Source organism: Rhincodon typus, chromosome 26 (genome assembly GCF_021869965.1).
Source record: "Rhincodon typus isolate 14 chromosome 26, sRhiTyp1.1, whole genome shotgun sequence".
Taxonomy (NCBI): domain Eukaryota; kingdom Metazoa; phylum Chordata; class Chondrichthyes; order Orectolobiformes; family Rhincodontidae; genus Rhincodon; species Rhincodon typus.
Genome location: NC_063357.1, coordinates 36,064,306 through 36,088,967, shown reverse-complemented (window position 1 = coordinate 36,088,967; position 24,662 = coordinate 36,064,306). Strand labels below are relative to the sequence as shown.

Here is a 24,662-nt window from a genome sequence, read left to right as displayed (position 1 = left end):
CTGGTCAACATGCAAGATGGGCCTTGGCTCCTTTGATTGTTCCTGGTGCTTCCTGAAAATCGTCTGGGAATTTAATTAGGAATTCACTCAAGCAGTCATTTTCTAATCGGAAAAATGTTGAGCCAATCTAGGTGAATCTTTCTCAACCAATTTCGCCCCATCAAGACTGGGCCAGAGCCTTTTACTATGATCAGAGGTAACTGAACCAGCTGCTTCTCATAAGAGACCGGAACGGAAGTTGTACCCTTAATCTGTAAATGCTCCCTACTATAGGTTCTCAGTCTGGCCGAGGTCTTTCCCAAATGTAAGTGTTGGAGTCCAGAGCAAATTTTGTTAAAGACTTTCAGTGATCACAGAACCACTTATGTGCCAGTATCAACCTCCAATAGACCGGGAGACGATTTAACCAGACATTTACTTTGAATGGTTCTGTTTGGATGTTCCAAAGAAATTGAACTGTTCCAAACCAGATGGAGATAGACTTACCAGGTTTCCAGGCCCTCTCCTGGATACTGGCCTAAGAGTTCTCTTGCTCAATTTAGGAAGTGTGGGACTCCTTTGCTGTCTCGAGCCCACATACCGGCAGCAACTATAATGGCTTGCCAGTGCTGATCCCGAAGAAAATATTAACTGTTTGGCCGAGGTTTGGCTTTGTTTTTGGGTTTTTGCTGTGAGCCACCTAGATTCCCTCTGATCATGATATGTCCTGAGTGAGGCTATGCAATTGCCTTCACTCAAGTGGTGTTCCCCAAACACAGTCAGACTGATGAGGGTGTCCACTTCCATCAGAATATCTCGCAACTCATATGCTCCAGTTACTGCATTTTCCCATGATAAGACCAGTTGTCGTGCCTGTTTGAAGTCCAGTTGGGCTTCAGCTAGTAGGCACTTTTGCATGTCTACATCATTAACCCCTCATACCAAACGATTCTCAGCATCTCATTAAGTGTTAAACCAAAGTCACATGCTTCTGCTAGTCATCTTAACCTTGTCTAAAATCCCGATACGGATTCCCCTGGTTCTTGAATTGCCAAATAAAAATGATGGCATCTCAGAAGTAGAGCAAGCTTGAGTTGGTAATATTCCATAATTATATCTGTGAACTCTTGAAAGGTTTTAGTTTCTGGTGCCTCATGGAAAGTTAGACTCCTCGTAACCAAAACAGCTGCAGGTCCACAAGCTGTCAGGAGAACTACTCCTTGCTTTTCATCTAGTCCGATGTCATTTGCCTGGAAACAATAACACATTCTTTCCACATACTGGGCCCAGTCTTCGATGGTAGGATTGAAGGAGTCAAGCCTCCCAAATAATGACATAGTGCAATCAGAGCTTGCCCCAACTGAGAGATGACTGCTGTGAGCAAGTTTCTTCAGGACATGCTTTACTCTTATCCCCACTGAAATAAATCCACAGAAGCTGCTATCCCATCGCCAAGTCACCCTTCATTTAATGCAGAGAGTCCTGGCTCCCTCACAGCCAGCCCTCATAGGGTGAGAATGTCTGACAATCCTGTTTTTGTATGTCAGCCAGGGCTCCCTGATTGGGGCTGTTAATCTGGTCCAATCGGGGAGCTCATAGATTATGAAGTCAACCTGGCTGACCTCATTATAATCACTACAGGTTTCTCTCTCCACAGATACTACCAGGCCTGCTGACTTTCTCCAACATTTTCTGCTCCTGTCATCCCCATGTAGGGAATGTTATAGCTTCCGATGTAATCATTTTTAACTCTCCCCTGAACTATCATTACAGAAATTAAATGCCTCAGACCGGAGCATTTTGAATTTGGAAGATATGACCCTGTGAAGAGCAAATACAAAGTCAACGATTCCATCACATTTCAGTGCTTTGATGGATACTTGCTGATTGGCTCAGCTACAGTTACCTGTTTACCGAATGGGCATTGGAGTGGGAATTTGCCGAGATGTGACACTGAAGGTATTTATTAACTTTTATTTCTTTTTGCTGTTCAAATGAACAACAGTCTCATTAAGACCAGGCAGGATGGTGGCACAGAAATAATCAGTCAGGATTTGGATTTGTTTCCAGGGGTTCCTGTACATAATTTCCAGGTTCCATTCTCTGTCTAACTCCATTATAAGGAGGCATTTAATCTACAATTATTTCGGGGATCACTGCTAAGATATCAATTTTCTGTGCTGGTGAAAGCTTGTTTAATGCACACCTTAACCTCATGAATTATAAAATGACTAATGTGATTTGATTTGATTTTTATTATTGTCACATGTACTGCGATACAGTTGTTGAAATCTTTGTCATCATATGCAGACCTAAGTTTGAAAATGACAACATAATATTAGCTGTTCCGTGAAACGCAGGATAATAGTTGAGATTACATGATCATCACCCATGGTTGGATGTCACTTATTTTAGCAGGTTGACCCCATACAGTTCTAAAGATTAAAAGATAAGCTTAACAGATTTAAAACTTCACTTTTTAACACTTCTACACGCAAAGACGTTTGGAACTATCTTCCACAAACGGCAGTTGATGCTGGATCACTTGTTAGTTTTAAATCTGAGATAGGTAATCTTTTGTTAACGAAAGGTATTAAGGGATAGGGGCTACAGATCAGCCACGATTTCATTAAATGGCAAAACAGGCTCGAGGGGCTGAATGGCCTACCTCTGTTCCTATGTTCACTTTGATTGGAGATTGCTTATTCAACAAAAGAAAGAACCGCATTTGTACAGTCACATCTGCCAAAAAGATCCCAAACTGCTTCATACAGAACAGACTGCACTACGCCATTGTTACTAAAGGAGAGAGAAGCATATTTAGTTTATTTAATGCTTTTCTCTTCCGCTGGCATATTTTAGTGAGTTTCAGACAATGAAAAGCCTTTAACAGCAATGAATGCATAAGATAAGGCAGAACAGGGAGCTAATTTGCATACTGTAAGGTTACAAAAAGTTAGTGATAAATGTGAACATAATGTAAAGAACTGAAACAGGCTATTAGGTCCTTTTAAACTGCTCTGTCATTCAAACAGTAATGATTGATGTTCTGTCTGTATTCAAGTTTCCTGAATTATTCTCCTTGCTTATTATAGTTTATAAAAACAAAACAGCCAATCTCTATTTTAAATCTTTTCAATGACTATGGATCCGTGGTTCTCTGGGGTAAAGAATTGCAAACAGTCACATCCCGCTATGTAAGGAAATTTCTGCTCACCTCAGTCTCAAATTGCCCTCAATCTGAGACTGTGACCTCTAACTCTTAGACATCCCAGTCAATACAGTGTGGAGCTGGAGGAACACAGCAGGTCAAACAGTATTAGAGGGAGGGGGGAATCAGTCCCGGTGAAAGGTACCAACCTGAAGCTTCGACTTTCCTGCTCCTCCAATGCTGCCTGACCTGCTGTGTGCCTCCAGCTCTAGACTGTATTGACTCTGACTCCAGCATCTGCAGTTCTTGCTATCTCTTAGAATCCCAGTCCGGTATCCACTCAACACACCCCATAGACAATGTGTATAAACACCTCTCATTCTTCTAGATTCAAAGAAAATATCAACTGAGCCTACTTCATCAGTCCTCATAGAGCAGACCCCTCATTCCAAGATAAATGGCCAAATCAGCTGTTTTCTTGTTTTCTTTATTGGAGGTAAATGTTGACCTAGACATTGGAAAAACTCCCCTTCCCGGTCACTTGTTCCTACTCCCTACAGGAGACCCTCAAGGATGGCCTTCTGTAACTATCACCTTAAACCTCCCCAACCCTGGCACAAAGACACCTTTCCTCCTGTTCACCTGCACTTCCAATGCCTCCATCATTCTGACCCTTAGTAATAATGTTACAAACAGAGTTGGTGGTTGTGATTGTCATAATTTGCAATAATTTATATTGCAGTCCTATTGTTAACTGCAGCCTCAATTTAAGATACAGACTGTCTTTAAGACGAATAGGCTGACTTGATCAGGTGGTCTCTAAACCACTTCTAGGACCTCATGTGTGCTCAGTGATTGGAGGCAATGTTCCCAGTGACATGGTCGCTGTAGTGATTGGAACCAGGTTGACCCATTGACTATGAGGTCCTTGATTGGGGTTGTTAACCTGGGCCAATCGGGAAATCCCTGGCCAACCAATATAAACAGGGGATTTAGAATGTCCCAATTCAGGGGACTGACTCCAAGCTGGCTGGTCACAAGGAAATAAAGGGTGACTTGGTGACAGGACACCCGCTTCCATGTAGTTAAACTATTCTAATGTTGATGGGAGAAAACAGGACATGCCTGAAGAACATTTGCTTGCAACTGTCATCTTGGAGTTTGGGGTAATCATTTCTGGCATCATGCCTTTATTTAGGAAGCTTGACTCATTTGATCCTGGTGTCTTGGCCCAGTATGAGGAAAAAATGCGATATTTTTTCTGGACATGGGGCAGATGAAAAGCAACGAGTAATCCTTCTGACTGCTTGCGGACCTGCAGCATTCTCGGTTATAAGGGGCTTAACTTTCCCAGAGGTACCAGATAGTAAAACCTTCCGAGAGTTGACGGAGTTGGTTAAGGAATAATACAACCTCAAACCTCCTCTAATCCACTATTGGTTTTAGTCAGCTGATAGAGAACCGGGGGAATCCATATCAGGATTTGATGAGTTTAAGATGACTGGCAGAGGCATGTGATTTCGAGTTAACCCTGAATGAGATGCTGAGAGACTGTTTAGTATGTGGGATTAATGATGTAACCATGCAGAAGCGCTGACTAGCTGAAGCCCAACGGGATTTCAAACAGGCACTACCACTGGCTTTGTCATTAGAAAATGCTGCAAGTGGAGCATGGGAACTACAGGACATCCCAATGGAAGTGGACAGCCTCACCTGAGCTTGGGGAACACCACTTGAGTGTAGGCAATCACAGAGCCTCGCGCAGGGCATATCCTCAACAGAGGGATCCCACAACAAAGCCAAGCATTGGCCAAGTGGCTAAAAATTTCTTTGGGATCTGGGTCGGCGAGCCATTGTATTTGCTGCCAGTATGTGGACTCAAGACAGCAAAGGAGTCCTATAAGGCCTGACTTGAGTAAGGAAACTCATAGGCCAGTTCCCAGGAGAGTGCACACCCTGGAAAGTCCCCCCCACATGTGTGTTGAAAACAAGTAAATTGCTTAGTTACATCCAAATCGGAATCGATTAAAATGAATGTTTGGTTAAACAGTCACCCAGTTCCCATGGAGATCGATATCGGAGCAGCTGTATCTATGGTTGCAGAATCTGTCTTTAACAAGATTCGCTCGCATCTCCAACCCTTAAGTTTGCACAAGACCTCAGCCAGACTGGGAATATACAAAGGAGAACTGTTATAAATTAAGGGTGTGACTTTGTTTCCAGTCTCCTATGAGAAGCAGTTGGTGCAGTTATCACAGATGGTATTAAGAGGCTCAGGCCCAAGCGTATTGGGGTGAAATTGGTTGAGAAAGATTCACTTATGATTGGCTCAACATTTTTCAATTAGAAAATGGCTGTGTCAGTGAAGTCCTAGTGTTATTCCCAGGAGTATATGAGGAAGGGCTTGGGACTATCAAAGGGGCCAAAGCCACTTCACGTTGACCAGGACGCAATTTGCCATGCCCACCGGTGCCATTTGCCTTACGGGCAAAAGTAGAGGCAGAAATCAGGAGGCTGGAGAGGGCAGGAATCATCAAACCGGTGCAGTTTGCAGAATGGGCAACACAGGGGTATCGATTGTGAAGGCTGACGGCTCAATTCGCCTTTGTGGGGATTTCAAGCAAACTGTAAACTGCTTCCTCACATAGAAGACTTGGATGCAAACTTGGTGGGAGAGCTGTCCTTTATGAAGCTGGACATGAGCCTGCAATTGCGACTGGATGAGCAATCCAGGAAGTGCACTATAATTAATTCCCATAAGGGTTTATACCAATATACAAGGCTGTCAATTGGGGTATCATCAGCCTGAGCTCTTTTCCAGCAGACCATGGAGAACATTTTACAAGGGCTACCCCAGGTTGCTATTTATCTGGATGACGTGCTAATAACCGGGAAGACCAATAAAGAGCACTTGGGAGAACTTGGACATAGTACTTAAACGTTTTTCCCAGGAGAGCATACACCTTAGAAGGGAAAATTGTGTGTTTCACACACCCCAAATGACCTACTTGGGTTACAGAGTCAACAAAACCAAGCTGCGAGCATCATTCATGATACACAGACTCCTGAAAGTTTTGGTCATGGACAATGCAACGTTATTTACCAGCAGGGAATTCAAATATTTCCTAAAGTCCAATGACAATTAGCACATAAGTACAGCTCCATACCATCCATTGTCCAATGGTCTAGTGGAAAGAGCGGTCCAAATGTTGAAGACACATTTAAAGAAGCAGCCTAAAGCACCACTTGATACCAAACTGTCCCAGTTCCTGTTCGATTATAGGATCACCACGCATGCTTAAACCTGCTTTTCCCAAATCTGGTTGGTGGTGGGGGGTGGGGGGGATGAAACAGCAGCAGGAATGCAATGCCAGCCACATGACTCCTCTAAGCGAGACAGACAATTTAACTTAGGGATGAAGTTTGGGGTTGGAACTGTGAAAATGGCCCTGTATGGGTACAAGGCGAGGTTGATGCGAGGTCAGCTCCTGTGACTTACAAAGTTCGGGTAGGTGATACAGCCCAGAACAAACATGTGGATCATCTGGAAGTTGTTACCCCAAAAACAGGGCAAGAGCAAAACATACCTGGCCCCTCAGGACAGCCCGAAGTGCTCCCCTTCTGTCTTGTGTCGAGAAACCTCAGAGTCTGAGTTGGATGCAGCTTCAATACTGGTACCCCCAGAAGTAGAGGAGGAAACTCTCCTGAGACACTGTGGACACGTCGCCTGGGCCTGAGTCTGAATCAAGGGAACCAGATGTGGGGCTAAAACGTTGCAGGAAAAGCTACAAGTCAAAGACCAGGCCAACATGCCCAAACGTAATGGGGGAGGGATGTAGTGATTGGAACCAGGTGGACCTCATTGACTACAAGGTCATTGGCCCAGATTAACATCCCCAATCAATCGGGAAAGCCCCGGCTAACGAATATAACCAGGAGATGAGAATCTCCTCAGTTCAGGGTACAGACTCCGAGCTGGCTGGTCATAGCTGGTGTACTGTGCAAATGTCAATAAAGGGTGACTAGGTGATGGGGTAGTTATTTCAGTAGAATTTGGGTCAACACCATAACCCTTCAGATAAGGTGGGTGTGCAAAGTTGGCCTGTCGCTCACCCTGATCTGGGCAGACATGGGCAGGACAACACAAACTCACAAACCTTAAATCCAAAAAACAGGATTAACAATGTTCTTGTGTTGGCATGTGAGGTGCTTAGCTGGACCTAGAATTCCAGGATGCAATTTCCGAAAATCACAGGTGGAAAAGCATTCCCATTCTCATGTGAACAGTTTGAAGACTGAATCTCCAATTGTGGTGTTTTAGACAGACAGTTTGACTGAACCAGTTTAAAATTAAAATCAAAATCCAGACTCATGTCATAGTCATAGGGATGTATAGCACAGAAACAGACCCTACTGTCCAACCTGTCCACACTGACCAGATGTCCTAGATTAGTCTATTCACATTTGCCAGCATTTGGCCAATATCCCTCTAAACCCTTCCTCGTCATATATCCAACCAGATGCCTTTTAAATGTTGTAATTGTACCACTTCCTCTGGCAGCTCATTCCATACACACTCCACCCTCTGTGTGGAAAAGTTACCCCTCAGGTCCCTTTTAAATCTCTCCCCTCTCACCTGAAGTCTATGCCTCCTAACTTTTGGACTCCCCTATCCTGGAGAAAAGACCTTAACCGTTCACCCTAACTATGCCCCTCATGATTTTATAAACCTCTGTAAGGTCACTCCTCAGCCTCTGATGCTCCAGGGAAAATAGCCCCAGCCTATTCAGCCTCTCCCTGTAGCTCAAGCCCTCCAACCCTGGCAACATCCTTGTAAATCTTTTCTGAACCCTTTCAAGTTTCATAACATCTTTTCTGTAGCAGTGAGATCAGAATTTAACACAGTATTCCAAAGGTGGCCTAACCAATGTCCTCTACAGTCACAACATGACCTCCCAACATCTTCACTCAATCCACTGACCAATAATGGCAAGTGTACCAAACACCTCCTTCACTATCCTATCTACCTGGGACTCCACTTTCAAGAAACTGTGAACCTGCTCCCCAAGTTCCCTTGTTCGGCAACACTCCCCAGTACCCTACCATTGAGTGTATAACTGCTGCCCTGATTTGCCTTTCCAAAGTGCAACACCTCACATTTATCTAAATTAAACTCTATCTGCCCTTCTCGGCCTATTGGCCCATCTGATCAAGGTCCCATTGTACTATGAGATAACCTTACTCGCTGTCCACTAGACACCTATTTTGGTGCCATCTACAAATTTTCTAACCATACCTCCTATGTTCACATCCAAATCATTTATGTAAATGACAAGAAGTAGTGGACCCAGCATCGATCCTTATGGTACACCACTGGTCACAGGCCTCCAGTCTGAGAAACAACCCTCCACCACTACCCTCAGTCTCCTACCTTCAAGCCAATTTTGTACCCAAATGGCTAGTTCTCCCTGTTTTCCATGCGTTCTAACCTTGCTAACCAGTCTACCATGCTAACCAGCTAACCTTGTCAAAAGCTTTGCTGAAGTAGACATATAGACAATGTCCACCTCTCTGCCTTCATCAATCTTCCTTGTCACTTCTTCAAACAGATCATTCAAGTTAGTGAGACATGATTTCTCATGCACAAAGCCACGTCGACTCTCTCTAATCAGTCCTTGCCTTTCCAAATACATGTAAATCCTGTCCCTCAGGATCCACTCCAACAACTTACCCACTTCACCCTCACTGGTCTATAGTTCCCTTACCATCTCTCTTAAATAATGGCACCACATTAGCCATCCTCTAGTCTTCAGACACGTCACCCATGGCTATTGATGATACAAATATCTCAGCAAGCGGCTCAGGAATCACTTCCTTAGCTTCCCTCAAATTCTAGGGTACACATGATCAGCCCCTGGTGATATATCTACCTTTATGAGTTTTAAGCCGTCCAGCACCACCTCCTCTATAATATGGACATTTTTCAAGATATCGCTATTTATTTTTCTAAGTTCTCTTCTTATCAGAGGGATCAGGATTCCACATGATTGTATTTTTCTACTTAGGCATGTTCTGTTCCAACCCTGGAATTCCTTTTGGTGCAAGGAAGATTGGGACGTATTATGATGTTCTTTCAACGGTCCAATATAATTGTGGCACATACATTCTTCGTGGTTCAAAACAGCGCACATGCTTGGAGACTGGTCAATGGTCTGGAGTGGAGCCTCGATGTGAAAGTAAACTTCTTTATATCTCATTTATTCTGAATCCTTTATTATATCTAGTGGGCCTCCGCGGGATTATTTGCAACAAGGAATTCAGCAGAACCACCTTTAAAGAAGGAAGGACTTACATTTGTATAGCACCTTTCACAACGTCAGGACTTGCCAAACCATTTTGTAAGCAATGAAGTACTATGAAGTGCAGTCACCATTGTAGTGTGGGAATGGCAACAATCAATTGGCATAGCAATTTCCCACAAACAGCAACGTGAAAGGGAGCAGATAATCTGCTTTATTGAGGGGTAAAATATTTTCCTTTTACGTCTATAAAAATATTGGTCAGCTTGTTCTGTTTCAGAAAGCCAGTTGTTGAAGGGGTTGTTGAAGTTATGACATAACCAGCATTTTACATGTTCTTATATTTATTTGCAGAAAGAAATATTGCAAGCATGTACCTCCTTACTCAATCGCACCCGAGTTTAAGTGCCCCTTTATATGTGTTTAAGTGAAACCTTGATGAATGCCCTCCACCTGCAATATTATGAAACACAATTCACCAGAGAGCATTCCCCTGCTTTTTCTTGAAATAGTGTCTTGAACCCTTCTACCACCCATGGCCACAGATATAACCTTGGTTTAATAGCCAAATGATGGTGCCTCTGGAAGTTCAGCAGTTCCTCAGCATTGCACTGGAATCTCAGCCTTGTGTGTAAGTGTTCAAGATTAGGAATGGGACTTAAATCTAACTCAGTGACAGTGAGCAACCACCAAACCAGCAAGTGGCTAGAATATGGAACTTATTACTCAATGGAGTATTTGAGGCAAATAGCATGGTTACATATAGGAGGAGGCTCAATGTGTGGGCCATTTGCAGAACAGGGTTTGGGAATTTTCAAACCAGTTCCCAGTATGAATGATCCTTCAAAGTAATGTGTTGGTTTTAGTCAGATCTGGCTATGGGCTACGAAAAGGAAGAGAAGACAGTGATGAGGTACCAATCAGCGGTGATATAATTGTTTGGAGGAATAAACCGAAGAGGCTTGTTCTGAATTTTCTTAGACCTTTTTTTTTGCAAATAGAATTTCTTGAAGACAATTGGAGGTACTAGCCTCAGAATTAGCTACATCTTCAGGCCAATTAGAGGGAATTTCTTTTGCTCAACTTATTAAGTCTCACTCCCCAGCTCACTTTGTACAGTCTGTAGGCTTTTCCTCAACAAGTTTTTCTCAATTCTCTTTTGAAAGGAGCAGCAGATGTAATAATAAAGGCTTTCAGCCAGTACGTTCCAAATCGCAACATGTTATGAAAAAGATAATTTCCTTAAATAAAAAATAGCTCATTTCCCCCATTATTTAGAAAAGAAAATCATGTGCTGAAATTATTCTAAGGTAACGTACAGCTTCTTCAGTTACAAGATTAGTTACAGTGTAATAATGTCACCAACACAAAGCACTATTTTAGGTACAGAGTACCCAGGTACAATTCTTAGTTACAGAATAGAGAAATGAAGAAAAACAAAGTTACTTTACAGCTATACTTAATATAACCATAGATTAGAAAGTCAGAAAAACAAGCAGCAAAGTTAAAAAGACAAACATCACAGTGTCTCTCTAATGGTTGTCTGTAGCAGACCAGTGCAGGGGAGCTTCCATGTGCTATGTCTGCTGGCTACCGTTATGTTCCATGCCAGGCCACTGGCCCCGCTCCAGGCACTGGTCGCTGGCATCTTTGCTTCGAGCTGTCAGCCCTTGCTTTAGAGAAGTGTGTTTTCCACTCCATCAAATCAGTGGACTTTGACATGAACAGTTCAACTTCAAACCAGAGAACATGTGCATCTGGCCAAGTGGTTGGCTCTGAGCTTTGGTCTAGGCCCATTCCATCATATACCTTTACACAACGACCTGGGCAAATAAATGAAGACTTCTCTCCTCATTGATTATACTCAATGATCCCAGAGTAGATGCTGAAGCCATTTACATAGGTGTTATTTTAAATGTATTGTTAAGGTTATGGATAAACAGGTGGACGTTGGAAGTGCTTTTTGTGGAGCACAGTTGTAAGTGGGACTTTGAGAGACTCTTTTGGCGCAGTGGTAGTGTCCCTACCTCTGGGCCCGAAGACCTGGGTTCAAAACCCACGCAAGATGTGAAAGTCATGGAGGTATGTTGACGTCCAAAACAAATTAAAAACAGACATTGGGCTGGTTGGTAGGAGGCAGAGAAATTTAATTCTGGATTCTGTAAATAATTGTATTGTCAAGAGAAGGATTTTGACTAGATTCATACTACACCATTTGGCTTGGGATCTATTTAATAATTAAGACTCAGTCACAAAGACCTCTCACATCTCCTTCAATTCAGACGAACTTTCAAGTTAAGGCATGACAGACAAAGGGACTATGCTACATCATATGATATGTTGCACACTCACTCAAGGTACAACTACAAGTACAGAATGATCCCTTGATACACTGAACTTTGAGATACCATTATTGGACATGTCATTGAGGCAAACCCTGAATGGAGAGGGCTGCCAAGATCTTGATATAATGTCTTATCACATTAAGTTGCTTGTGCAGTCAAGGTGAGACATATGAGGCTGAGGCGTACTGTGTAATATGTTCATAAACGGTTATTACTCAATAGCACAAAGCAATCTCTGCTCATGCTACATTTCATTATCGAATAGGCAGAGAAGCTTTTGATAATGTGGAGGATCTGGCAAAAGTATTGAATGTCTTGCAGTCAACAATACGGAACAGAGGTAGGATCAACGCACATCTGATTTTCATTCTGATTATTACTGTTAGTTCTACCTGCTCCTGTCCTATAGTGCTGCCTATGGGAATGTTAGGTTTGGGATATGATGTCTAATTGCTAACCTACCCTGTGTTTTCAGGATTATGGGTTGGAATTTCCTGGGTAGACTAGTCTACGCAGAGAGGTACCTCGTTGCGGGATTGGATGGCAGAACCTGAAGCCCTGTGCATTCAATGGATTTATTCCATGACCCATTTCCGAGTATGTTGACACAGGATGGACTAAAACAGTGGTGGAGCACAAGTCCTTTGACATCTGTACAGATCAAACTCTTAACTGATATTTCAACAAAAGTGTATTCTCAGCAGTAAATAATGGAGTGGTCTGTAAGGAACAAGCACAGAGGATATCCCTATTTAAGATTGTCAAGGCTATGTTGCTGTCTTCAGTCATACATGTGTTTATATCTCCTCAGATCTGAACTCAGGGGCACAAGTTCCTGGGCAGAAGAGAAAGGTTGATGTCTTCTTTGTCATTGATGCTTCAATAACTGTTGGAAATGAAAACTTCTTGAGGTCTTTTAAATTTGTTAAGAATTTTATTAACGGGGTGAGTATGATTGGAAGAACTGTGGAACTATGTCCCAAGTTCTATAGCTGACCAGTGTGAGGAATGAGTTATGGCAGAGAGGTACAAAAGAATTACAAAAGAAACACATTGACAATAGCCTGGTCTTGGGTATTTCACTGATGCTGTGAACATTTTAAATACATGTTAAACTTTGCAACGTATCAGAAAAGTGATGACTGGAAAGTGAGTTAGAAGCTGTTTGTATAATAATCATTTATTTGTATCATGCCTTTAATGGTGTAAGATATCTTAAGGGACATTTTCAGTAAACATGGACTCTGAAATACCTGGATAAGAACAGGGCACAGGGGCAAAAAGCTTTCTCAAAGAATTAGGTTTTAAATAGTGTTTTCAAGGAGTTAAAGAAGAAATTCTTGAGTTTAGGGCCCAAGTAAATGAAGGAACAATTAAAATTGAGGGTGCTGGAGAGGTAAGAAATCAATGAATGTGGATATCGCAGAGGTTTATAAAATTAGAGAAAATTCCAGAGATAAGGAAGGGGCAAAGTCATGGACGAAATTAGAAACAAGGATGAGAATTTCATAATCAAGATGTCACTTACTAGGAGACCAGTGCATGTCAGAGAGGGCAGGGATAGGTCATCGGAAATTAGAATGTGTAATGACATGGTTATTAGAGTCTCAGATGACCTCAGATGTACAACAGGTATGGGAAGTTTGGAAATGCCATGGGAGACCAGTGAACAGTGTGATAGAATAGTCAAGTCTAAAAGTAAGAAAGGCATGGATGAGGATTTCATCAGCGGAAGCGCTGAGGGAGGTGAGGAGGTCAATGTGGAAATAGGTGCTTTTGGTGAAGGTGTGAGTATGTAGTTAGTCAGGTTAAATATGAGACCAAGGTTGCAAACAGACTGGTTTAATCTCTGATCGTTGCCAGGAAAAGGGATAGAGTTGATAGCTGGGGAACAGAAATGGAACAGGGACTGGAAACAATGGTTTCAGTCTTCTCAAATTTAATTGGAGGAAATTCAGTTCATCCAGTGTTGGAGGTTGGATAAAATATATGATAATTTAGGAATGGAAAAGTTGGATAGTGCATGTTGTCAGAACACATGTGAAAATTAACACTGTCTTTTCACGTAGCACTTAGAGGCGAAATAGGAGGGAGTTAAAGATAAATCATGAGGGACACCAGAGTTACCTGTGTTGGACTTGGAAGAGAGGCCATTGGAAGTGATCCTCTGGCTATGATTATATAGATAAGAATGGTGCCTAGTGAGAAAAATCCCACTCAGCCAGACAACCATGGACAAGCTTTGGAGAGGAAGGGAGGAATCAAAATTTATAGCTAGGTCAAGGTGAGATAGCTTACCTTGCACATGTGATATTGGATGTCATTTATCACGTTGAGAAAGGCTGGTTCAATGCTGTGGCAGGGACTTTAAACCTAATTTGGAAGGATCCAAGCACAGAGTTCCACGAAAGATGTTGGGAGTCAACATGTTTTGGAGAGGAAAGAGAAGTTGCAAGTGGGATTATAGTTTGTACGGGTGGAGGAGCCAAAGTTTTGTATTCTGAGGAGACGGTACTTTTGAAGAGAAGAGAGGGACCATAGCTGAACTCATAACCGTTAACAGTATCGGCTGGGGCCCAGATAAGAAATTTGGTCGTTCAATGATTTAGTGGGAATTGGAGTCAAGGGAGTAGCAGGTGGATCTTAAAAGATTAAGTTGGAAGGAAGAGATAGGAGAGAAGAATTTGAGTTTGGGGATAGGGCAGTTGTGGGTTTGGGTGCTTTTAAAAGCAGTTTGGCCCAGCGGATAACGAAAGGGAGGGAAAGAGCAGAGGCCAGCAGATCATATCATCTCAATCTTATTGACAAAGACATTTCTGAACTCCTCACAGACAACTCCTTTGGGTGAGTGTGGAGCAGACAGGGAGAGGGATTTAAGAAGATGATTTGTGGTGAAGGAGCTAGGAGTTCTTGTTAGATTCTAGTTGCTCCTGGAAGTAAGAGCAACTATAGACAATAACAGGATCTGATAGCACTTTATCTGGTCCAAGCAGGTCTGGCGGTGAATGGCTATACATGTTAAATGCGTTCAAGTCTAGAACCCTTTGATTTAGGGGATCAATGATGAAGCCTGTACATGGACAACAGAGAGTAGTAGTTTTAATGGGGACTATGGCATCAAAGGTGGTGATGAGGGTGCGGTTGAGCAAGCCAGAAACTGCAGAAATAGTGTGTGGTGAACAGAGGGCCCAAAGCTAGATAGCTGGTATTTTGAATCATTGGTTTTTGGAGCCTACTTCCACATGGAGCAGTGTAGGCAATCATGACAGATTTTTAATCTGCAACGGGGAGGTTATTTGGGAACAAGCAGGACAGGAGAGTTAAGGCCACAATCGGATCAGCCATGGTCTTATTGAATGATAAAACAGGCTTCAAGAGCTTAAGGCTGCTTCTATTTCTTATGTTCCTTTAGAAGAGCTGACAACAATACCAGCAAACAACATTGATAACTCAGTCTATGCCATGTACACAAAATGCTTCTTGTATTTACTTTGCAGAATAAGTCAATGTACTTCATAATTTATGGAGCTCTGAGATCTGACAAGATATTCTACATTGAAATTCTTCCTTTCATATCTGTATGAATATTAAAAACACATTAAAGGGGGATTGATATTAGGAACAGGGCACAATATTTAGTTTAAGTGATCCTCTTTCCTTGCGATGTATTAGGTGTCAGATATGAATGGGGTGGTCCGATTTGAAGTGATCACATTTGGATCATGGCCCATCGTGATTACAAACATTAGGGAAAACCTCACTCCGAAGGCTGTGGTGGAAAGAATGGCACAGGTTGAATACAGAGGTAAGTTGAATCAGGTCCATTGTGCCTGGGATGAGAAAAAGGAAGATTGTAGGAACATATAGTGTCTTTGGCCAGCAGCTAGAAAGGATAATGGGAGGTCAGAATCCCCTTTAGCAGACTGAAGGCTGAGAGAGGATCGTGCATTATAGTGCAGTTGGAAAATATAGAGAGATAGGTATAGACGGGGGTGGGGATGGGGGTGTTGGGAGGGGGCGGTGCTGAGGTGAGGGGGCTAAAAGCTACTCCCAATCACAAAGAAGGTACTGTATGTGAAATATTCTGCAGACTGCCTATCAGAATCCCTTGGATTCATGGATCATCAGTGGGATAGTACAGATATATAGACGGAAGAAAAGAATGTGTGAGGAACGTATAAAGAGGGAATATTGACACCAATATGTATTGGAGAATGGGCAGAATGGCTCTTGAAGCAAAAAGCTTCTTCTAAAGCAAGCAAAGTCGGTCTACAGAAATACAGCAGGATATTTATAGTTCATATCAGCTCCCATTAATTCTGAGGAGTTTTTTTATTGTAGTGACAAATGTAAACAGGTGGAGTAGGACTGATAGTCTGCAGGGTGACCACCAAGTCTCATGTCCCGATTCAAAAGGTCTGCAAAGAATCAATGATTCCCAGTGGTGTGGTCTCCAGCCAGGATTGATCCGGCTCCATTCTCCATTCTGACCAGGAACAGTGGTGACACTATGTGATGTATAGAGGAGAAAATGCTGCAGATGCAGCAGGCATGAAATCATAGCAGTAAATACACATATAGTTAAAGTCATCCATTGATTACAAGAAACAAAGAATGGGTAACCTCACCAACGCCACTCAGTCTGTGTCCGACACAGGGTGTCCCTTTCACCTGAGGAAAGTCAGTAAAATAGACAAGAATTTCAGGCAGATCCACCCCTATCCAGACAACATTGGGTCTTACCTTTTAAATCTGAAAAATGACAGAGAACGGATATATTTTTAATTCTCTCAAGCTATCAATCATCTCCCAGTAGTTGGTTCAGTTCCATAGCTGTGTCAGTGGTTTGAATTCTTAAAGGCACAGCATCAGTGGGTGTTGTGTTTGGACAAGTAAATTCTGGTTCAGGCCAGATAAGATTACAATGATGTGTTACTTTCTTGTCTTCATGAGCAGTAATACCTGATCATTTCTACATCTTCAGTCAGCTGTTGCTGGTTAGTTGCTCTCTTTAGCTTGCACCTTAATTCTATTTGGCACCTCTCACTCTGGGCATGTGCCTCTAATGGAAAGGAGGATGGGAAATGTTAAGGGTTTGATTGATAAATAATGTGTTTTTTTTTATGTTGAAGACTATTACAATAACACTGGGAGAAGAACAGGTCCAGCACTGGAGATGGTCTACTCATCCATCAACAAAACTGTCAATCTTCATGCTGGAAATGGCCAAGCTATTCCAAAACAAGTCATCATTATAATTACTGCTGGTGAGTCTGTGGGGGGATGCGATGGGAGAATGGGAAGGGGGGGCGTGTGGGAATGAGGGAAGGTGATTGATCATGGGTGATGATTCTGTTTTAATAAGTACTAACAAATAGGGTGAGGAATGGGATTGGATTTTGGGACTGGACAGGATAGGGGTGAGTACATTAATGCTGATCAAGGTTTATAAAAAAAACCAATGAGTTCAATAGTTATTGCCAGTCACGTCACACTTGAGGAAATTAAACCAGTAGACTTTCATTTGTTTTGATATCCAGTTTCTCTCTTGGAAACTTCAGGATGACTTGCTCCAAGACTGTGCTACCTGGACAGGCTTATCAGAGTGATAACATCTGTCTGCCTCTACCTGGGCTGTAGTCTTGCACACTTGTGGAAGAGGTATAATGTGTACAGATATCCCTATCACCCAGTTATAGGAAGGATATTATTAAACTGGAGAGGGTTCAGAAGAGATTTACCAGGATGTTGCCATGTATGGAAGGTTTGAGTTATAAAGAAGGCTGAATAGGCTGGGATTTTTTTCACTGGAGCGTAGGAAGTTGAGGGGTGACGTTATACAGATTTATAAAATTATGAGGGGCATAGCTACTGTTAATGGTAGATGTCTTTCCCTAGGATGAGGGTTTCAAGACTAGGGGGCATATTTTTAAGGTTAGAGGAGAGACATTTAAAAAAGACATGACAGGCACTTTTTTTACACAAAGGGTGGTTCGTGTGTGGGATGAACTTCCTGAGAAAGGGATGGATGCAGGTACAGTTACAACATTTAAAAGACATTTAGATAAGTACACGAATAGAAAAGGTTAGGAGGGATATGGACCAGGTGCAGGCAGGTGGGACTAGATTAGTTTGGGATTATGTTTGGCATGGACCAGATGGACCAAAGGGTCTGTTTCTGTGCTGTATGACTCTATCGAAAGTCTACGTGTGGCCTATATGACATCTCATGTGTATGTCCTTGCATTCATTCATTTGTCCAGGTGACTCAGATAATACATATTTCAAATCAAAGACATCTCAAAGTCCTTCAAAGTGAATGACTATTTTGGTTTAAGTAGATATATCACCAACGTTCCACACTCACACACAGCCAACCCATGAGAATTGTTCATGGAGTCTTGATGACTTTAGTTGAGATCAAAAACGTTACTTAGGATCCCTATAGACTCCACTCTTTCCATGTCCACTTTGAGCCAATGAAACTGATTGGATCAGGGCTAAATAGCACAATTCCGTAAAGTTTCTGCCTATTGATAAGGGAAAGTCATGGGCTACATGTATGTGATTTCCTGCTGACTAGTTCTCAGAGTGGGATGTATATTCCAGAAATTTAGCACTCTGGAGCCCTTCGAGGCTTCACCATTGTTCAATAAATTCATGGTTAATTTCCATTTCTGGTCTCCTGTTGGTCCCCCATTACCCTTGACTGTCTTGTCTATCAGAAACCTGCCTATCTTGGCCTAGAGGCCTGGCCTCCACTACTTTCTGGAAAAGAGAATTCCATACATTCATGATTCTCCTAGGGAAATAATTTCTCCTCGTCTCTGTCTTAAAATGGAGACCCTTACTCTTATTCTGAAACTATGTTCCTTAGTTCTAGGGTCCTCCATAAGAGGAAACATCCTCCCTGTCAAGTCCCGTCAGAATCTTATAAGTTTCACTAAGATCTCCTCTCATTCTTCTAAACCACATTTTCAATTCCTGAGCTCACCATGAAGGTCCCACCTTCTCAACCTTACCCAGGCACAATGACCCGCTGGTTAAACCTCCACCAGTCATGTCTCTGTAAGGAGACAGCAGCCCTATGGTCCTCTGGGACTATGATGATCTTATCTTCAGTTAGCTCTACAATAAGTCCTCACTTAAAGTTGTACAAAAATGCCCTTCAGTGAATCATGGTTTCTCATTAAAAACAGTACGAAAGCTTTAGTTACGTTCCTTAGGGCTTTACTTGTCAGAAAAAAAATTATATCCTGTCAGTTGAAATGTTGGGGGAGATGATGGAATAATGGTAATGTCGCTGGATTAATAATCCAGAATTCCTGGATAATGTTCTGGGGACATGGTTTCCAATCCCACCATGGCAGATGGTGAAATCTGAATTCCATTAAAAATATTTTAAAAACATTAGTTCAATGGAAAGCATGTAAGCACTGTCAATCATTGTCAAACCTGATCACTAATATCCTTAAGGGAAGGAAATCTGCCATCTTTACCTGGTCTGGCCTGCATGTGTCTCTAGACCCATAGCAATGTGGTTGACTATAAACTGCCCTCTGGGCAATTAATGCTGGCCTAGCCAATAATGCTCACATCCCACAACCGAATAAAGAAAAAGAAACAGTTTACATTGATAAATCACCAAATTGGTAGTGGAATAGCTTGGAAAATAATAAAAAACTTTAAAACAAGAAAGAAGAAGGTAACTTGCCTCCTGTTCACTATGAATGGATACTTTATGCTGCACTGTATTGCATTCTGTCTTGTGTACAAATTAACTTACAAATGTACTCAGGAACAGAACCTATCCATAATCTGGGGACCTCCTACTGGTTATTTACATCAAAGAGAGGAGCGTAACACACACAGTGAGCTGTCCCGTCAGATACTGAACTGCAATCCAGCATTCCTTACCTACACAACCAGCCATCATACTCTGCCTACCTCTGTCTTTCTACCTCACATACCTCCATCAAACCCATATCTTTAATTAGACTTTTGGTAAGATTTCTCATTTGCACCACTGAGAGGGCTTTTGTTTTCAACATTTCTGCTCTATAAATCCATTTATTGTTGTTGCTGTTTCGTTTCTTTCAAGTACATTTTTTTAACCTTTCTTTGCTTCCAATCTCAGGAATATGCTCTTCCCTCAGCAGGTGAACAGGTAAATGTTACGGTGTGCACACTCAGGCTTTTTGCAACGAAAATTATTTTCGTCAATGTGTAACTCTCTGCTGCAAAAATATATTCCATTTCTGTCTTCTTTTTTAACAGGACAGTACAATGGAGCACCAGCACCCTTCATTGTCACAAAGAAGATTTCAAATCTAGTCTCCCACTTGCCAGATCATCTAGGTAATGCATTTGACTACCTGAATAACACAAACGTGATCCATGGAACTGACAAAACCGCCAGTGTAACCTCTAAACGGTGTCAGCTGTGGCTCAGTTAGTAACACTTGCGCTGCTGAATCTCAAAGTTTGAGTTTCAAGTCCCAGAAACATAGAATATTACAGCATGAAAAGAGACCCTTCAGTTTATCATTTTCTGCTTGTCCTCCAACATTCTAATCTCATTTTCCAACACTCGGCCTGTAGTTTTGTATGCTATAACGTTTCAAGTGTTCCTCTAAATGTATCTTAAATATCAACTCTACCACCCCTTCAGGCAGTGAGTTCCAGATACCCACTGCTCTCCGGTGACAAAGATTTTCATCAAATCCCCTCTCAACCTCTTGCTCCTTATCATAACACGGTGTCCCCTGGTTATTGACTTCTTTACTAAGGGGAAATATTTCTCCCCGTCTAACCTGTCTATGCCCCTCATAACTTTGCACACCTCAAATCAGATCCCCTGCCTCTCAGCCTTCTCTGCTCTAACGAAAATAACTCCAGCCTATCCAATCTTCCCTCCTAGCTGTATGATTTCAGCCCAGGCTATATTCTGGTGAATCTCCTCTGCACCCTTTCTAGAGCAGTTATATCCTTTTTATGGTGTGGCGACCAGAACTGTACACATAACGCCATCTATGGACTAATTACGTTATGCATAGTTCCATCATAGCCCCCTTTTCTTGTATTCAATGCCTTAACAAATAAAGGCAAGTATCCTATTTCTTCTTAATCACCTTATCCTGTCCTGCTGCCTTCAATGATCTATGGACATGCCCCTCTGACCCATTGTACTTCCTAGGGTCCTACAATCCAATGTATACTCCCTTATCTTGTTAGTCCTCCCAAAATCCATCACCTCACATGTTTCCAGATTAAATTCCATTTGCCATAATTCTGCTCATCTGACCAGCCACATATATCATCTCGTAGTCTAAGGCTTTCCTCCTCACAATCTACTACATCATCAATTTTTGTGTCATCCGCAAATGTAATGATCAAAACTTCTACATTCATGCGTAGATCATTAATGTACACAACAACTGCAAGGGACCCAGCACCAAGCCATGTCGAATGTCACTGGACTCAGGCTCCTCGACACAAAATCACCCTTCGACCATCATGCTTTGCTTCAGGCTACATTGCTGAATTTGAATCCAATTTGCCAAATTGCCTTGGATCCCATGGGCCTTTAGTTTCTTAATCAGTCTGCCATGCAAGACCTTGTCAAGAGCCTTCTTGAAGTCTATGTAGACTACATCAACTGCACTACACTCACATACATACCTAATCATCTCTTTGAAAAATTCAATCAAATTTGTCAGATATGATCTTCCCCCTGACAAAGCCATGCTGACTATTATTGATTTATCTTTGCCTCTCCAAATGAAGATTAATTTTGTCCCTCAAACATGTTTCAAATAGCTTCCCTATCACTGGTGTTTGACTTACTGGCCTGTAATTTCCTGGCTTATCCTTACCACCTTTCTTGAATAACTGTACCACATCAGCTGTCCTCCAGCCCTCTAGCACCTCTTCTGTGGCCAGGGAGGATCTGAACATTAGCATCAAAACCTCTGCAATCTCTGCCCACTACCTGGAGTACATCACATCTGGGCCTGGGGATTTATCCATTTTCAGACTCACCAAAACCACTAATTCTTCTTCCTTCTCAATGCTCATTTGTTCGAGTATATTACAGTGCCCCTCCCTGATTTCTACATCTACATTATTCTTCTTTATAGTGAATAGATTGAGCACAAAGGTCAATGCTGACACAGTAACTCAGCACTGAGAGAGTGCTCCACTGTTGGTGGTGTTACCTTGCAGGTAAGGCACCATTTGTGGATGTAAAAATCCCATGGCACTTTGTTGAAGAAAAGCAAGGTGCTCTGGCCAATATTTACCTCTCAATCAACATCACAACAAACAAATGACCCTGGTCATTTTCATATTGTTGTTCATTGGAGTTTGCTGCGTGCAAAATTGGCTTTTACGTTTCTTGCATTACAGTGGCCCCAGGTCTGATGGTTGTGAAAAATACTTCATCTAAGAACACCTATTTATTTCCCTTTCTGTCCAAGTAAAAGTGGGGCCCGTTCTAGTTGGTCAGAATGGAATGACATCAATGGGACAGACAGCCTCCAAATGGGGTTTCTTGAGTTATCGCTTGAGTTAACATGGGCCGTCTGCTCACTGTCACTGTCGTGCGGCCCATTATGCTAGATGATGGAATCATCTATGTGTTTGTGGAAATTGGTTCCTTCAAATTTGCAAGTCGGAATCTCCTGATGTGCATAGGATCCAATTACCATTTTAAGTCAGAACTGATCAAGATGTGAGCTTTTCTTGCTGTGGTCAGCATCACTGGAGTTGTTGCCAAGACAATCGGCTGTTACTGTGCTGAGCTCTCCCTGAACATGCCCCTTGATGCCACTCCAGTCCCTATCTTTGTGGTTGGACAGTCTCCAGCTGCTGCAATCTAGCACCAGCCTAACTTCAGCAAATGGAGCATCAGTTTGCAATGGATGGTTTGTCAGTTCTGTGTAAATTGGATTAGGTTAGTCAGGTTGCTCTGGTTTCCCAGCGCTGGAAAGTGCCTTTGTTTTGCATTTTGCCTGCCCTCAAGTTAACATTGATTCTTTTCATCTCTGAATGGAGTCAATGACAACCACAAAGCCCACAAGCAATGGACCATGCAGACTTAAATGATGACAACTACACTGTAATAACAGCTTAAAAGTCTTGAATAATGTGGATAGATTGGGCCTGAATTAATCTAACTCTCACTAGAGACAGACAGAACCAGAAGTAGTATTAGCCATATCTTTCTACAGAACACATGGGTGATGTAAATGTAACAGTGCCTCCTCCCACCTCCAATCAGCCAAGTCTTCTCACCATCTCTCTTGAAGGAATTGGCTTGATCTGGTCATTTTTCTTTGTTGCACCCTTCAGTGTCCATTCCTTTCGTGAGGCCTCAGTGAGTATTGACAGGACATTGAAATGCAGAGGGCATCATAACTGAATGACATCTCCACTTTCCCTGCAGCGGCTATTGGACAGGGAAAAGGACTGGTGCCTTTAGCTGATCTTCCCACTTCCTAGATCAGAAGCACTGAGGTCCATTGAAGAGTCATATGCTCACAGCTAACTGACCAATCACATCTGTCATCTTCCTACTAAAAGAGTTGAGTTTACCATCCTGGCATCAGAGAACACACACAGTAATGTTCCACTGTGCCAGGCATGGAAATCATGTCTGAATAACCTGGAAATTACCTTTAAGTTATTTTTTCTTCATTCCCAATGAGTCTTTCTAATCCATGTGAGCCAGGGATTCCCTTGAATAATGCCAACACACTTAGCTCTACAATCTCTCTAATCATCTGTCCCTCTTTCGCGGCAGATATCTTTGTGATCGGAATTGGTGAAGTATTCAAAGACCATCTTGAACATTTGGTACCTACGACATTGACAGCAACAAAAAGTCACCAGTATACGTTCTACCTACCAAGCTACCATTATTTGGAAAAAGCACAAGAAGTGCAGAGAAAGCATGGTAAATTGCGTTATGGTGCAGAGAATTCTGTTCAGAAATTGATAATTTGTCCCAAACCATTTAGAATCTCAGCCATGGTCAATGGAAAAGGCACCGTGTTGTATACCTTTACGATTCTATGACCAACAGCCATCTGGGTCAATGGGCGTTAATTAAATGTGATCTGGAGTATTTGTTGATGAATCATTAATGTAATTGTTAACCAAGATGGTTAATTCTTGGGGATAGTAGGAACTGCCGATGCTGGAGTCTGAGATAATAAGGTGTAGAGCTGGAGGAACACAGCAGGCCAAGCAGCATCAGAGGAGCAAGAAAGCAGATGTTTTGGGTTCGGACCCTTCTTCAGAAAATTTTCAGCTATCTTGCTCCTCTGATGCTGTCTAGCATGCTGTGTTCATCCAGCTCTACACCTTGTTATCTGGTTAATTCTTGGAATGCTTTATCTGAGTTGAGTTTTGTAGGCTAATCTTTTGGCACTGTAATAGGTTTGACCATGAGCTCTTTACTCCAGTGCAATGTTGTACCTCTGGACAAACTACAAGACCCACATGTTTATAATATTATTATAATCAGGTGTGGAGAGCTCCAATGGGTTTCCCTTCCTCTGTTTCCTCATTTAGTTACATCGGGCTTTCTTAAAGGATGTCCTGGCCCATTCAGGGAGTGTTTGAGTATCTACTTGCTGTGACAATAAAATACACCAACAGTCCAGTTTCCACATGCTTTTAAAAAGAAAGAGCATAATACCTATTGTACTTAAACTGATCTAGGAAAAATAACAGAGATACTGACTTCCACATGCACACATTCAAAGTTTACACACAAACACACAAATACACACATGCAAACACACTAACACACATTAATGCACACACAAACATACTCAGACACACAATAACACACTAACACACACACAAACACACAATAACACA

General features: G+C 42.1%; 1 protein-coding gene across 1 annotated transcript in view; it reads left to right on the top strand.

The window, feature by feature from the left end:
* The window catches only part of LOC109913894 (complement factor B-like), a 72,896-nt gene that overhangs the window by 17,799 nt on the left and 30,435 nt on the right, over positions 1-24,662 (top strand). Inside the window, exons 3-10 of the mRNA XM_048612746.1 lie at positions 1,753-1,938; positions 9,196-9,366; positions 12,040-12,114; positions 12,586-12,719; positions 15,447-15,579; positions 16,907-17,041; positions 20,052-20,132; positions 23,578-23,730. Of these exons, the coding sequence (XP_048468703.1) occupies positions 1,753-1,938; positions 9,196-9,366; positions 12,040-12,114; positions 12,586-12,719; positions 15,447-15,579; positions 16,907-17,041; positions 20,052-20,132; positions 23,578-23,730 (1,068 nt within the window). The remainder of the gene's footprint in view (positions 1-1,752; positions 1,939-9,195; positions 9,367-12,039; positions 12,115-12,585; positions 12,720-15,446; positions 15,580-16,906; positions 17,042-20,051; positions 20,133-23,577; positions 23,731-24,662) is intronic.